We start from the raw sequence: 15989 nt of genomic DNA, 5'->3' as shown, positions 1-15989 counted from the left end.
TTAAAGTTCCTTTGCAGCCATTTTTATCTCAATATCAAATCATTTCTGGGTAACAATTAAGTACTTTACAGTGATTGTTTTGAATTAAAATGGTCAAAAACAAAGAAAAATAGCTTCTTAGCAAAGAGTAATTTCTCAAGTGGGGTGGGGAAAACTGAAAACTAGCTGTTATTGGCAGAGAGGTTTGGAACTCTTTCTTATTGGTCAATTAACTAATTTACAGCCTGGTGATGTCACCAGGCAGGCCAAAACTCCATCCCACCAAAACAGGCAGAAATTTCAGGCAGTATTTTCAAACAGCTCTTTCACTAAAATGGCATAATCGTAATTTTCACAATTTCACCGTACTATACCAACCTCACTCATAGTGTGGAAAGATACACTCACCAGCCAGTTTTTTAGGTACACCACCACGTTTCACAAAAATGGATCGCTCCTACAGACAGTGAGTCACTTGGCCATGGCTTGCTATCTAAAGCAGGCAGCCAGGCATTGAGGCATTCAGTTCCTGTTCGATTGAATGTTAGAATGGGCATAACGAGTGACCTAAGTGACTTTGAGTCTGGTTTGATCGTCGGTGCCGGACGCGCCGGATCCAGTCTCTCAGAAACAGCTGGCCTCCTTGGCTTTTTACGAAGAGAATGGTGCAACAAACACAAAATCAAGTCAATGGTAGTCCTGTGGGCGACAACAGCTTGTGGATAAGCAACGACGAAGGAGAATTACAAGAATCGTGCAAGCTAACAGGCGGGCCACAAACAGACAAATAACGGCGCAGTACAACAGTGGTGTGCAGAACAACAGCATCTCGGAACGCACAACTCGTCGATCCTTGTCACGGATGGGCTGTTGCAGCAGACGAGCACACCGGGTTCCACTCCTATCAGCTAAACACATGAAGAAGTGGCTCCAGTGGGAACGCGATCACCAACACTGGACAATTGAGGAGTGGAGAAACATTGCCTGGTCTGACGAATCCCGGTTCTTGTTGCATTATGCTGATGGCAGAGTCAGGATTTGGCGTAAGCAGCATGAGTCCATGGACCCATCCTGCCTGATGTCAACAAAACCAACATCCCTGTGAAATGTTTCCGACTTTTAGGTCTGACCCGGTGTTTATAAAACACAGGAAAATCATATTATTTGAGGGCTGAGGAAGCCTGCATGGGGTTCTGTTCTGTTGGGGATTACTCCTTCATATCCCCACCACCATCCACCCCACTCCCCTCAGGGTGTGGATACTGGCAGACATACTGTAGCTACATCTAATGCTTGAAGCATAACAGTTTTATTACACAACACACACAGTAGGAGTGCGTGACACAGCAGATAACAGGGTAACCACTACAAAGAACATGACTGAGTTGTCCTGTATGTACGTTGCCAAGGGAAGCAGAAGCAAGAAGGCCTCTGGGCAGCCATGGTGAATGGTGTTGCTGGCACACTGGAAAATAGCAGTTGATCATTAATGCAATTTACAGAGAAACAGAAAGAGAGAGAGGAAATGGGACAATTTATAAAAATGTCTCCTCTTTAGTGAGTTAAGCCTGATGAAAACCAGACCCCTCCAGTAGCAGAGAGAGAGAGAGAGAGAGAGAGAGAGAGAGAGAGAGAGAGAGAGAGAGAGAGAGAGAGAGAGAGAGAGAAGAGAAGAGAAGAGAAGAGAAGAGAAGAGAAGAGAAGAGAAGAGAAGAGAAGAGAGAGTTCCTACTGCTGCCCTCCCAGGCCTGGCCTGCAGCACCAGAGGTTAAGCTGAACACACTGACCCTCTAAAGCCCCTGACTTTGTACTGCGGGTACTCCACATGGTGTGTGTCATGTTATGTACAGAGATTACAGTCATGCTCCCATATAGAGAAGAACTTGGAGTGCGTCCCAAATGGCACCCTATTCCCTATATAATATTGTACTACTTTTGACCAGAGCCCTATGAGTTCTGGTCAAAAGTAGTGCACTATGTAGGAAATAGGGTGCCCTTTGGTATGCGGCCCTGGTGAGAGAGTCATGATGTGCTGCTAGGCTTGGGTTATTATGTGGGTAAGTGACAGTTTGCCTCCCATCTCCTCCTCCTCTAGAAGCATTCCCCCTTTTTCTCCAGATAGCATCTTAGCCGGAGCCCATCTGCCTATAAGAACAAGCGTTCACATGTGTGCACTGTCACTCAAACATCTGCTTAGGGACATCGTCGTGACTAAACCCAGGCTCAGAACTACTTGAAGAAGGATGTATACAGTTATAGTTCATGAAATTACATTTTTTTATTATGGGGAAATGTATCTTTTTTGTTTGTTTTTATTTCCCTGGTCCTCATTGTAAATTCCCTTTTTGATATACCGGTGTGCTAACTACAGTACAATATGCTGGTTCCAAGGAGACTTGATGTAGGTTGCTTAGCCAATGATAATGTATTCCTAAACTGGCTATTATTACTGCTGGTTAAGTGTGTGATTTTTTTTAATAAAACATTCTTACCATAAAATAATGACCTCATATGAAAATGACCTCTTCCTGTCTTATATAATAGCAATCTCTCCTTTTTCCTCTCTTCCTTCACTCTCCTTAGATCCTCTCCTCCCGTCCTACACGTCTCCCACCTTTCCCCAGGACCCGTCTTCCCCCTCTTTCACAGACATCTTCCCACCAGACAGCTCCAGCAGCCCCTCCCCAGGGGGAGAGAGCACCACGGCCCAGCCCAGCCCTCACTTCATCAGACCGGGCTTCAACGAGAACCTCATCCCCATCTACTGCTCCATCCTGGCTGCTGTGGTGGTGGGGCTGGTGGCCTACATCGTCTTCAAAAGGTGAAGGGCCATGGAGTGGGAGCATAGACAAAGCAGGGAGATAGGATATGAGCACAGGTAGAAGCAGCTATCACACAGATATAAGCAGCTATCACACAGATAGGACCAGAGACAAAGCAGGGAGGATGATACATGTATGCAGACAGTGGGCTCAGGCTGGAGGAGGGAGAGAGAGTGAACTAGGACAGAGAGGTTGACAGAGGCAAGACATTGACCCAGTTACACCACATGATTACGCACGCACGCACGCACGCACGCACGCACGCACGCACACACACACACACACACACACACACACACACACACACACACACACACACACACTCAGAGTAAAATGATTGACAGAAGTCAGTAACATATTAAACATTAGAAATGACGCACACAGACGCACGCACACATACAAGCATTTGCACACAACACATACACACACACACGCCGATTCAAACACACCATGTACCAAGTAAACAAGCTCATCATCAAATCCAGTATGGATTGTAAAGTGCAGTCCAGTTGAAATCCGAGTGGCTACTTGGTCAACACAAACAGTTAATATCTATCTCCTTCCACTGTATAAACAGGTCCAACACTGTCTGTTAAAAGGCTTTGATTGACTGATTGATTAGATTGGATCATTACGACTAGGAGGCTGCTCCAGCCAGAGACAACATTACAGTAAAAATGACTGAGGATAAAACCACTATGAAGCCAGAAGGCTTGTTTCCCTGCTGGTCCTTTAGGTTTACTGGAAGACTTTCAGAGATGTTTGATGACTGATCACTCCTCGTCCCTTCCACGTTTCCTGATGACCATCCCAACCACAAAACGTCCATTACGTGCATCACATCAATTAAACCACTTCTTGGAACACAGTGTTGCGGGCATGACTCACTTCTTCTCCGTTCACACCTTCCCAGGTGGAACAGCTGCAAGCAGAACAAACAGCCGGCTAACAACCACCAAGCCACAGCAGCCAATCAAACGGTGACGCCGGAGGGGGAGAAGCTGCACAGCGACAGCGGCATCTCAGTGGACAGCCAGAGTCTGCAGGAGCAGCAGCATGCAGCCCAGGCCCAGGTCCAGGCCCAGGTCCAGACTCAGACACACAGACCGGAACAGATAGGTGAGCTCTCATAACACTGTAACACTGTTACCCTACAACACACACTGTACACTTAGCTAGATGCTGTAATGGAAGTCTGTATGTCTGTGTGTTCACCTGTTGGGTCTGTTAGGAGATTCTATGCTAGCTGGACTAGGCATATACAAGTGAGAGATGAAAGTGGTAACAAAGTGAATTTAGGTTACATATTTTATTATTGTACATAGCGAGTCTTGGATATTATCCCTTTGCGTGTACATACTTAGATACGACTTTGGAAATGTCACCAAAGAAGTCTTAACATGGGAGGTTATGAAGGAAGGAAGGATGAGTAGTCTACACAATTTACATCTGATATCTGTGTTTTACCAATGTATACCCCTTTACCTATGCTACATGTGACCCAGCCTTCGATATTTGGGTGAGAGAGAGAGCCAGAGAGAGAGAGTGGACAGGATGGTCCAGTATTCGGTGGGAGACAGCACCACTGCCTTGTGGGAAATACATGATGAATGGTCGTGAAGGAGGAGAGCAACTTTTTAAACGGAACAAGGAAGTGAAAACAAAAGCAAGAGCTTCAGGAATGTGAAGTGGTCTCTCTATAGAGCCTGGAGCGACCTACCTTCCTTTAATTCAAAAATCCATGGCAGAGACACAGTCAGTCCTCTTATACTGAGGAGAACCATGCTCTACTTACTCCTCTCTCCATCTCTTTAGTGCTTTCAACTTCTCTCTCTTTCTGTCTCTCTACATATCTCCTCTTTCTCCCTCCCTTTCTATCTCCCTTTTCTTTATCTCTCTCTCTCTCTCTCTGGAGTCTCAGTGGCGTGGCACAGTTTCTATCCACTCAGAGGAGTGATAGAGAGAGCTTTGTCGTCAAAAGGAAGAGAGACCAACTACAGAGTGAAGAGTTTGTTTTTCCAACCTCTTAAGTGCTGAGCCAGAGCCTAAGGGGCCCTACACATCCAGTGACTCAGCATCTCTCTCTATGCAGTCATGAATGCATAACTGAAGAAGTTATGAAGTAGTAATGAGGTAGTTCAGAAGACAATTATAAAGTTATGTTCGTGAATCGTGAGTTAACTTATGCACCATCACCTGATCTGACCCTGGACCTCTGCTGTTTTGGATCTTACCCACAACCTAAATGCATACCCATGCCCGTGTGATGTCTGGGCAGCCTGGGAAATGCTGCTATTGTTTTATTTTGTGTTGTGGGAATTCTATTCATTTCCCCCCACTCAGAAATGCAAAGCCTCAGTATAATGGAGAAAAGGGGGCATCTTTTCCTGGGGATTAGCATGTGATTGGGTCATTGAGTAGATGCCCGCCCCTTTAACCCTTGTCTCTTTGTGTGATTGGCTCATTAGCAGGTGTTATGTGATGGAGGCCAGGCCCGATCCCCCTGCCTGTTTAAATCTGATCCAGCAACAGTGTTTAATGTCTGCTAATTAGCGTCAGCGCTGTCTTCTGGCGCAGAAGCCCTTAAAATACAGTACTGCACACAGCATGCTGTGGGTCGGGCGGCTACTCCACTAGTAAATGGGGACTTGTTAAAATATAAACACCCAAGGGGGTGAGAATATGTACAATAAATCCATAAAATCATATGGATTTCCCTTTTCAAATGAACCATATTTTACACATACAGTATGACTGAAAAGCCCACAGCAGTCTTTGTAGACGGTGTCATACCCAGTCAAAACAAGTCAATTAAGATTTCAAGTGAAATATGAAAATCTATAAAAGATGCCCTGTGCTTTGATTGACAAGCTCAAAAGGACTCCCTGCGTCCCTACCTTGGGGTAAGAACTCCCAAAAGACTTACAGACATCTATAATAAGTCTTCTCTACTCTCCAGTGCTATCTGGTGATCTTTTAAAAAGCAATCTGTCTTTTCCCTCTGAGGCCCCTTCCCCTTTACGCTGGAGTATTCCTTCCTCAAGGGGCAGAGGGGTGTTTAAATTTTAAATGGGACTTAAACCTCTCACTCATCTCTCTCATCATCGTGCCTCTGTCCTTAATCTGATCCCATTCTCTAGCTGAACGATAGTCACGGAAACTGTCAATCAAAGTCTGCTCGTCCCAGGTTAGAGGGGCAGTGGGCTAAAGCTAGTGTAGTAGGAGAGTAGCTAGTGTAGTAGGAGAGTAGCTAGTGTAGTAGGAGTAGCTAGTGTAGTAGGAGAGTAGCTAGTGTAGTAGGAGAGTAGCTAGTGTAGTAGGAGAGTAGCTAGTGTAGTAGGAAAGTAGCTAGTGTAGTAGGAGAGTAGCTAGTGTAGTAGAAAAGTAGCTATTAGGGGTAGGAGTGTAGCTAGTGCAGTATGAGAGTAGCTAGTAAGGTAGAAGAGTAGCTAGTCCTTTAGGAGAGTAGCTAGTGGGGTAGGAGAGTAGCTAGTGGGGTAGAGGAGTAGCTGGTAGGGTAGGAGAGTAGCTAGTGGGGTATGAGAGTAGCTAGTAGGGTAGAAGAGTAGCTAATGGGGTAGGAGGGTAGCTAGTAGGGTAGGAGAGTAGCTAGTGGGGTAGGAGAGTACCTAGTGTAGTACAACGCTAGTGTAGTAGGAGAGTATCTAGTGTAGTAGGAAAGTAGCTATTAGGGGTAGGAGTGTAGCTAGTGCAGTATGAGAGTAGCTAGTAAGGTAGCAGAGTAGCTAGAGGGGTAGGAGGGTAGCTAGTGCTTTAGGAGAGTAGCTAGTGGGGTAGGAGAGTAGCAAGTGGGGTAGCAGAGTAGCTAGTGGGGTGGGAGAGTAGCTAGTGGGGTAGGAGAGTAGCTAGTGGGGTAGCAGAGTAGCTAGTGCATTGGGAGAGTAGCTAGTGCAGTAGGAGGGTAGCTTGTAGGGTAGGAGAGTAGCTAGTGGGGTAGGAGAGTAGCTAGTGGGGTAGGAGGATAGCTAGTAGGGTAGAAGAGGAGCTAGTGGGGTAGGAGTTAGCTAGTAGGGTAGGGGTGTAACTAGTAGGGTAGGAGGGTCGTAGTGGGGTAGGAGAGTAGCTAGTGGGGTAGGAGAGTAGCTAGATGGGTAGGAGAGTAGCTAGTAGGGTAGAAGAGTAGCTAGATGGGTAGGAGAGTAGCTAGTAGGGTAGGAGAGTAGTTAGTGGAGTAGGAGACTAGCCAGTGGGGTAGGAGAGTAGCTAGTGCATTAGGAGAGTAGCTAGTAGGGTAGGAGAGTAGCTAGTAGGGTAGTAGAGTAACTAGTGGGGTAGGAGAGTAACTAGTGGGGTAGCAGAGTAGCTAGTGCATTAGGAGAGTAGCTAGTAGGGTAGGAGTGTAACTCATGGGGTAGGAGAGTAGCTAGTAGGGTAGTAGAGTAACTAGTGGGGTAGGAGAGTAACTAGTGGGGTAGCAGAGTAGCTAGTGCATTAGGAGAGTAGCTAGTAGGGTAGGAGTGTAACTCATGGGGTAGGAGAGTAGCTAGTGGGGTAGGAGAGTAGCTAGTAGGGTAGGAGAGTAACCAGTGGGGTAGGAGAGTAGCTAGTAGGGTAGAAGAGTAGCTAGATGGTTAGGAGAGTAGCTAGTGCATTGGGAGAGTAGCTAGTAGGGTAGAAGAGTAGCTAGATGTTAGGAGAGTAGCTAGTGCATTGGGAGAGTAGCTAGTAGGGTAGGAGAGTAGCTAGCTAGTGGGATAAGAGAGTAGCTAGTGGAGTAGGAGTGTAGCTAGTAGGGTAGGAGAGTAGCTAGTAGGGTAGAAGAGTAGCTAGTGGGGTAGAAGAGTAGCTAGATGGGTAGGATAGTAGTTAGTGGGGTAAAAGAGTAGCTAGTGGGGAAGAAGAGTAGCTAGTGTAGTAGAAGAGTAGCTAGTAGAGTAGGAGAGTAGCTAGTGGGGTAGGAGAGTAGTTAGTGCAGTAGAAAGCTGGTGTAGTTGGGAATAAAGCCCTTTCTGTTGAGGAGGCAGCCCTGGGATGTGGATGAGGTAGACAGCAAGAGCTTTAGAGCAGGACAAATACTGACGTATCGCTTTGTCCAAAGCACTTTGAGACTAAATGAAAAGAGCTATATAAATGCTAATCCATTATTGGTATTAATCATGAATAAATGTAACATATTGTAGTGAGGACCTCTGTATTGAGTAAAATAGAATAACTTGAGTCTGTATTGACTCAGTTCTAAAAGAAAGAGGGACGTCAGTGGTGGGAGGGGTACAGTGTGACAATCAGAGAGAAACTAGGGCCAGGTCACCTTTACATGTACACTTTGGTAATTTAGCAGACGCTCGTATCCAGACAGACTTACAGTCAGTGCATTCAATTAAGGTAGGTAAGACAACCACAAATCACAGTCCCTGTTTAAGCAAAATCACATCACAGAGAGGGTAATCCAATGTGAGGAGGAATGTGAGAGACCTCAAGGTGCCAGAGGCAATGACGTACATGTAACTGCCGGCTGATTGACAGGTAGTGTATGAGGGGTCTGGTTAGGGCTGGTCAGGGCTGGTCAAATGACCCTGGGGCAACAGAAGGTAATCAGCATGTCTCCTGTATTCCATTCTTGCCGTTAAGAGGAGAGCAGTTGATTGCCTATTCACTACCGATCTCAATCTCAGTCTTAATCAGCTATCTTTAAAGCTTCGGAGTGGCCTGAAATCAAATCAGCATCGGCTGAACATGCTAATGGAAGATCGACTGTTCGATCGACTATTCTGAACATGCCCATTAGAATTGAATCTGATAAAGACTGGTCAATACCCTAGAATTGGAATGGGTGAAACAGTGGTTCCCATTTAAAGCAACCATTAGGTTTTCTGTGTCAACAATATTTATCAAGGAAGCCACCAACTGACTCAGTAGGTTTACATTTGCAGTCTAGGGAGGGCTGCATGAACCATTCAACGTGGAGATCCTGAAGAGGAACACAAGTATTTTGCTGCTATCATGAAAAGACAGAATGATTCAGCAAGACTGCTCAGTGTGTAGAATGAGAGAAGATCGACTGTAGCAGCCTTCGCCGAGCTCCGCCTGTGTGCACCACATACACTTAAACAGGCCTGATGATGTCATAGCGTGGTTGATACAAAAAAAACTTATTGAGAACCTTTAGAATTAGAGCTCTCTTCTGGCTGGCACAGGGGTGCATTGATCAAGACAAGAAAACAACCAGTGAGCTCAGAGCGCCTCTAAAAAACGCCTCTGCATTCCGGAAGCGTTTCCATGGCACCCCTCAATTGACAACAGGTTGAGGGCTTGTGGGAAAAGGGGACATTTGTCCCTCTTCCTCACTCCCTGTAGTAATGAGTTCAGTGAAACAGTTGGAGGGGTTGATGAGTTTGTGACCTCACAAGGCCCCCTACAGGGCAAAGTGTGTCAGAGTGGACACAGCATCATAGACCGCTGACCACTGATACTGCATTACTTCATACGACCAGAGAACATCTGCATGCTTCACCACTGATTTTAACATGTTTCTCTCTCTCTCTCAGTGGTGAGGGTGGATGGGGGACCTGACTCACCTCCCCCCCAGGTCTGAGGAAGAGGAGAAGCCGCTGACAGGAAGGAGGAAAAGGAGGAGAGGGGGAAGTGAGGTTGCCATGGAAACCTTGATGTGGGAACGGACATACAGTATAAGAGTACAGACTGAGTGGGCTTCTTGGATACAACAAGGAAGTTGATGACATTATCGCCCCTTTTCACCAAGGGTGGCCACTGGTTTCTGACTGGCCTCTTGTCCCAGTATGGACCCTTATTGGACAGACTGGAGCAACAGAGGCTGACCCAGTATCTCTACACAGAACCCAACTCTGCCAGTGTGTCTTTGAACACTAAACCTCTCCGCCAATACCAACCCTAACACCAACCGTCTGCCTCAAGTCACAAAAGTTGCAATATCACTACCACCCACAATCCAAGAAGCATCACTGTGTTGGATATCCTGGTCTCTGTCTTTTCTGTCAGCTGGTGTTGACCAATCATTATGAAAAGTGTGTTAGTATGTTATCCCATGAAGGAGTTTTATCTTGTGTCCCCATAAGTTCATTGCCAACTTCCTTTTACCATTTACTAAAATTATTATTCATCCACCCCCCAATTCCCCCCTATTCACTCACATCATCAAATGTTTGTGCCTCAGAGGTAGATAAACTCTCTGTCCCCTCTCTCCCCTTGTCTGTACTCTCTCTCTCTCAGCGTGTAACTATCTGTCCCTCTTTCCATCCCTCCATCTATTCCTATCCAATCGTAGTGTGTTCTCAGGGCTAGTCCTGCAGTAGTCTCTCAGTGACTCCGTCACTCCTCCAGACTGTCTTCTCAGACCTCAGCAGCAGCAGCCAGTTGTAATCCTCCATGTCATCCATAGTATCCCACTGTCATCTATTCAACACAACTCAGTGGGGGAACGGTTATGCTGCGTTTAGATGGTACGAGGTAGACGGCGTCAGGATGTCATTGTTTTCAATGAGAGCACGACGGTAAATGCCGTTGAGGTCACGGTAGATGGGACATGCCACCAGAGGTAAAATATTTAAACTTTTGTTGTCTGTCGTAGCGTTGTTTTCTACCGGATGTTGATTTGCACTGTTTGTTTACCGAAATCACCATAGCAACCATACCGTCGTCCTGGCTTGCTTTCTTCTTGTATGACGGTTTCTGCGTCCCTCGTCTAAATGCAGCATTAGTCACCCATTCCAAAATCTCCTATCCTTTTTCTTACCACAGACACAGACATTCCTAAGGTGTACAGGGACTTACACATTTGTGTTGTTGTTATACTGTTGCCTCTGATTACTGTGCTCTCCTATTCTCATTGGCTGTGGATCATTCCATCATTCCGTCACCGCAACATGATACACCATCCCTCCTCTGTTTTCTGACACACTTGACTCCTTTTCTCCATCCTACATGGACTCCAGGATTCTGTTGGAATGATTCATGCTTTGAATATAACAGATTCGAGATGTTTCTGTCATGTCTGTTTGTGGCGCATCTGCCTCTCTTAGTGGTTTGAGTTACAAGGCTTCCTCAGCAGTGCAGCTCCATTACCCCAGGAGCTGTGATATACAATATGAGGAGCATTTTTGGACTATTGAACATTGCTGGCTCATTGACCTGACACGTAATGTGATGCCCAACTGCCAAAAATGGAACTGTGACATCATCAGAAAGAGGCTCTGCAGTATCAGTATTCGAGGCTGTTCCATGGTAGCCTGACGAGAGTTGGCTAGAAATAGTCTACAGAGTTGATATACAAACACTGTACAGTAGGCTATACTCAAGACTCCCATTAATTATCCATTATATTGTACCTGCTAATGAGTGGAGACATGGGACACTCGTCAGAGACTTCCGTCTCACTGAAATAAACACAAGCACTTGCACACACACACACTCACGTGCAGATATGTGTGTGTGCTAAAAAGTGTGCGGTGGCTCTAATGTGTCTGCTGCGGTATGGTATGGTAGGGGTATGGGAGTAAACACAGGGGCCATTAGGGAGACATTCCTGACAGGCAGGTATAATTACCTCAGGGTTTCAGGTTCATTTAGCTTCACTCAGTCAGCTGGCTCTCATCTGGATCCCTCTGTTCTGTACTGCACAGAGACATACAGAACGCTTTTAAAGTGGCAACAATGTGACATTACCATTACTCACCTGTCATGTGTCTGAGAGAGCAGTGACATTTTACTGTATCACAATAGTGATCTGAAGCACTTATACCCCCCCACCACACTCTCTCTGATGATAAACTGTATGTATGGGTTGCCTTTGATCACTTTTGTATGTATCTATATTGGCACGCAGCATACTGAACATGCAGTAGGTATTAGATATTGGCAATGTAGCTACGCTTACTGTAACTGTACTGCTTTGAAGTCCAGGTTTGATTCCCAGGGACATGTGATTACTCAGGGTCCCTTTGGTGTGTGATGCTTGAATTTATATGTAGGTAGATAGCAAAGTAGATATATTGAGAGAGAGAGAGAGAGAGAGAGAGAGAGAGGGAGAGAGAGAGAGGGAGAGAGAGGGAGAGAGAGAGAGAGAGAGAGAGAGATAAATAATCTGGCATAGCAAAGATACAGTAGAGAAGACGCTCTCAGAGTAGTGAGTTTTGAGGCTTTTGAATAGAAAACAGACCAACACACCCACACTATATTCCCCCTGGAGGCCTCTCTCTGCTTGTGACATATCCAGTGGCTTCACACACAGTGTTTCACACAATATTATTGACAGCAGTGTGATTCATATTGCTCCTCAATTGGAAGTGCAGTAGGACCCAGTGGACCAACAGATTGGCATAATACCACTGACTGACAGGAGAGATTGTCATCAACGACTGGTGAACAACTGAACCTTTCACTGTGGCTGGCGGCCCCACGGGCCCAGTCTAACACTATGCTGTCTCACAGGTGAATAGAGGTGTCAATATAGAATCTACAGTATGACTCAATCTGTACTGTTCCTCCACAGCAGGGGACACTGGTAGAGTGAAGGAAGAAATTATAAGAATGTAAAGCTGAATAACGTTACAGACATAAATATGCAAAACATTCAATGTTCTTCTATTGTTTTTGTTATGAATATTATTCTCTTTTTTGAAATCAGTATTTTTTTGTAAACGGTTTCTTGTTTTAGCACTTATTAGATGTAATATGCACACTCAAAGACTGTGCTATACAAGTGCCTGTGTACAGAGTCGGGTGTCTTTGAGTTATGTTCAGAACACTTTCTGTTGTTGTTCTTCTTCTGTTTTTATTCTCACTTGTTGTATGACCTGTGTTTTGTTTCATCATTTGAGTGTTAATGAAGGTTTCAGGAAGTATAGGCCATAGGTTAAAACATACTACTAATGTTGTTGAAATCCATATAGCATCATCTACGTACCTGCCATCTGCTGTGGTCCTATTTTACCGACCACAATATACTCTATCTACAGTGCAAAAGTGGCAATATGTGATGAGCATGACCAGTATGTTTTACATGTTCAGTTTGTCCAGAGGTTGTGGACAGACATGCCATGTATGAAGAGGATTCACTATGATTCTCTATGGTAATATCCAAGATATAATAAATCCCCACAGAAACTTCAGACCCCGTCCCCCCAAAAGCTGAATGTTACATGTACTTACCTACTAGTAAAATGCATTGTGTAAATGTGAATTTCTTAGAGTTGTTACAATATATAAATACACTATAAAATTGAAAAAGCAAAGAAATGAGTTATCTGTTAGAATAAAAACAAATGTAATTGCACCTTTGTCAAGTCATTTGTCCTCGATACTGAATGTTGATAATGTAGCAACTCAGCGGATGGGTTCTCATTCCCTACTGTGAATTCATTGTTGCTTGGGAAAGAAATATAGTGGACACAATACACTGAAATATGCTTCTTCGCTTTAAAACATCCAAAATAGCCGATGTTTAACACTGGTAGTCGGCTATCTCTCCCGGGAAATCCTTGAATATAACAATATTGGACAGCACCCAGTACAAACTCTCCCGACCCTCATCTATAACTGATTTTTTAACAACAGTTACAGGAATAATCTCCGTGGGTTTGTGTCTCATTGACAGTTTTGGCTTTCTGTATGAAAATACCCAAAAGGTTCCCCTTTCGAATTACCCCCAAAGTATTTCTGAAAAAGGCCTCAAGCTAATGAAAATAAAATGTTAAAACCACAAAGTATGGAGCATGTGACCTTAGCCAAACCACAGTTAAAAACAGGACCATATGTGAGGGTTCATTGGACTGTTGGAGTCTAGTTCTCTATTCTCTTATCATCAGGTAAGCATTCAATAACATGGAGATGTCTGGTAGATGTGGTTCACACACACACACACACACACAGAGCAGAGACTACAGATATGACATAGTGTGATGAATTGCTGAATCATCAGAATGTGCGTTTGAATCCCAAACCAAGAAACCAGATGGGAGCTAGACACGCTACACCGTTTAATTTGATTAGCCGGGACCGTTCAAATAGAGGCGCTAATCAAATGCTGAAATGTATTTTTTTCCTACCTGAACATTAATCAAGAGCATGAGTCAGCTGAAATTGCGAAGAAAGGAACATCGATAAAGAGAAAAAAAGAACAACCATGAATAAAATGGATGTATGTGGAGATCGGGGGAAAAGCGCTCAGAAATGGGATTGAGGCGATTACATTCAATGTGGATGATGTCGTTAATTATGCTTACTGTATAAATATATGCAAACACTGACCTTCATAAGTCTAACCTCATTCAACTTTTTGGTGTTTTGTGTAACAGATGTCTCTGTCACGTATACTCCCTCTCCGGCCTCTAGGTCATCAGGCTGCTGATTATCCTGCACACCTGTCACCATCGTCTCGCGCACCTGCGCCTCATGACACTCACCTGGACTCCATCATCTCCTGATTATCTTCCCTATATCTGTCCCTCCCCTTGGTTCTTTCCTCAGGTGTTAATGACTCTGTTTTCATGTCGGTGCGTTGTTTGTGTTACGTATTTATTGTTTCATTTATTTATTAAAACACTCACTCCCTGAACTTGCTTCCCGACTCTCAGCTCACTCGTTACAGCCTCTTTCCATACACCACTGTTTGGAGGCTGGACATGCATGTACAGTGCATTCAGAAAGGCTTCAGATTGGAGGCTGGAAATGCATGTACAGTGCATTCAGAAAGGCTTCAGATTGGAGGCTGGAAATGCATGTACAGTGCATTCAGAAAGGCTTCAGATTGGAGGCTGGAAATGCATGTACAGTGCATTCAGAAAGGCTTCAGATTGGAGGCTGGAAATGCATGTACAGTGCATTCAGAAAGGCTTCAGATTGGAGAATGGAAATGCATGTACAGTGCATTCAGAAAGGCTTCAGATTGGAGGATGGACATGCATGTACAGTGCATTCAGAAAGGCTTCAGATTGGAGGCTGGAAATGCATGTACAGTGCATTCAGAAAGACTTCAGATTGGAGGCTGGACATGCATGTACAGTGCATTCAGAAAGGCTTCAGATTGGAGGCTGGACATGCATGTACAGTGCATTCAGAAAGGCTTCAGATTGGAGGCTGGAAATGCATGTACAGTGCATTCAGAAAGGCTTCAGATTGGAGGCTGGAAATGCATGTACAGTGCATTCAGAAAGGCTTCAGATTGGAGGCTGGAAATGCATGTACAGTGCATTCAGAAAGGCTTCAGATTGGAGAATGGAAATGCATGTACAGTGCATTCAGAAAGGCTTCAGATTGGAGGATGGACATGCATGTACAGTGCATTCAGAAAGGCTTCAGATTGGAGGCTGGAAATGCATGTACAGTGCATTCAGAAAGACTTCAGATTGGAGGCTGGACATGCATGTACAGTGCATTCAGAAAGGCTTCAGATTGGAGGCTGGACATGCATGTACAGTGCATTCAGAAAGGCTTCAGATTGGAGGCTGGAAATGCATGTACAGTGCATTCAGAAAGGCTTCAGATTGGAGGCTGGAAATGCATGTACAGTGCATTCAGAAAGGCTTCAGATTGGAGGCTGGAAATGCATGTACAGTGCATTCAGAAAGGCTTCAGACCCCTTCCCTTTTCCCACATTTTTATACATTACAGCCTTATTCTAAAATGGGTTAAATAAAAACAAATAAAAGAAACCTGTTTGTATTGATCATTTTTCAAGTGTTTCTACAACTAGATTGGAGTCCACCTGTGGTAAATGCAATTGATTGGACATGATTTGGAAAGGCGCACACCTGTCTATATAAGGTCCCACAGTTGACAGTGCATGTCAGAGCAAGAACTAAGCCCTGAGGTTGAAGGAATTGTCTGTACAGCGCCAAGACAGGATTGTGTCGAGGCACAGATTTGGGGAAGAGTACCAAAACATTTCTGCAGCATTGAAGGTCCCCAAGAACACAGTGGCCTCCATCAATCTTAAATGGAAGAAGTTTGGAACCACCAAGAGCCTTCCTAGAGCTGGCCGCCCTGCCAAACTGAGCAATCGGAGGAAAAGGGCCTTGGTCAGGGAGGTGACCAAGAACCTGATGGCTACTCTGACAGAGCTCCAGAGTTCCTCTGTGGAGATGGGAAAACCTTCCAGAATGACAACCATCTCTGCAGCACTCCACCAAGTAGGCCTTTATGGTAGAGTGGCCAGACGGAAGCCACTCCTCAGTAAAAGGCACATGACAGCCC

General features: G+C 44.9%; 1 protein-coding gene across 1 annotated transcript in view; it reads left to right on the top strand.

The window, feature by feature from the left end:
* Positions 1–13071, top strand: part of LOC115171538 (tumor necrosis factor receptor superfamily member 16-like) — a 45668-nt gene extending 32597 nt beyond the window's left edge. Inside the window, exons 4-6 of the mRNA XM_029728469.1 lie at positions 2563–2800; positions 3715–3920; positions 9308–13071. Coding sequence (XP_029584329.1) covers positions 2563–2800; positions 3715–3920; positions 9308–9354 — 491 coding nt within the window. The 3' untranslated portion in view covers positions 9355–13071. The remainder of the gene's footprint in view (positions 1–2562; positions 2801–3714; positions 3921–9307) is intronic.
* Positions 13072–15989: the final 2918 nt, after the last annotated feature.

This window comes from Salmo trutta, chromosome 32, assembly GCF_901001165.1.
Source record: "Salmo trutta chromosome 32, fSalTru1.1, whole genome shotgun sequence".
Lineage (NCBI taxonomy): Eukaryota > Metazoa > Chordata > Actinopteri > Salmoniformes > Salmonidae > Salmo > Salmo trutta.
This window is presented reverse-complemented; position numbering and strand designations above follow the sequence as displayed.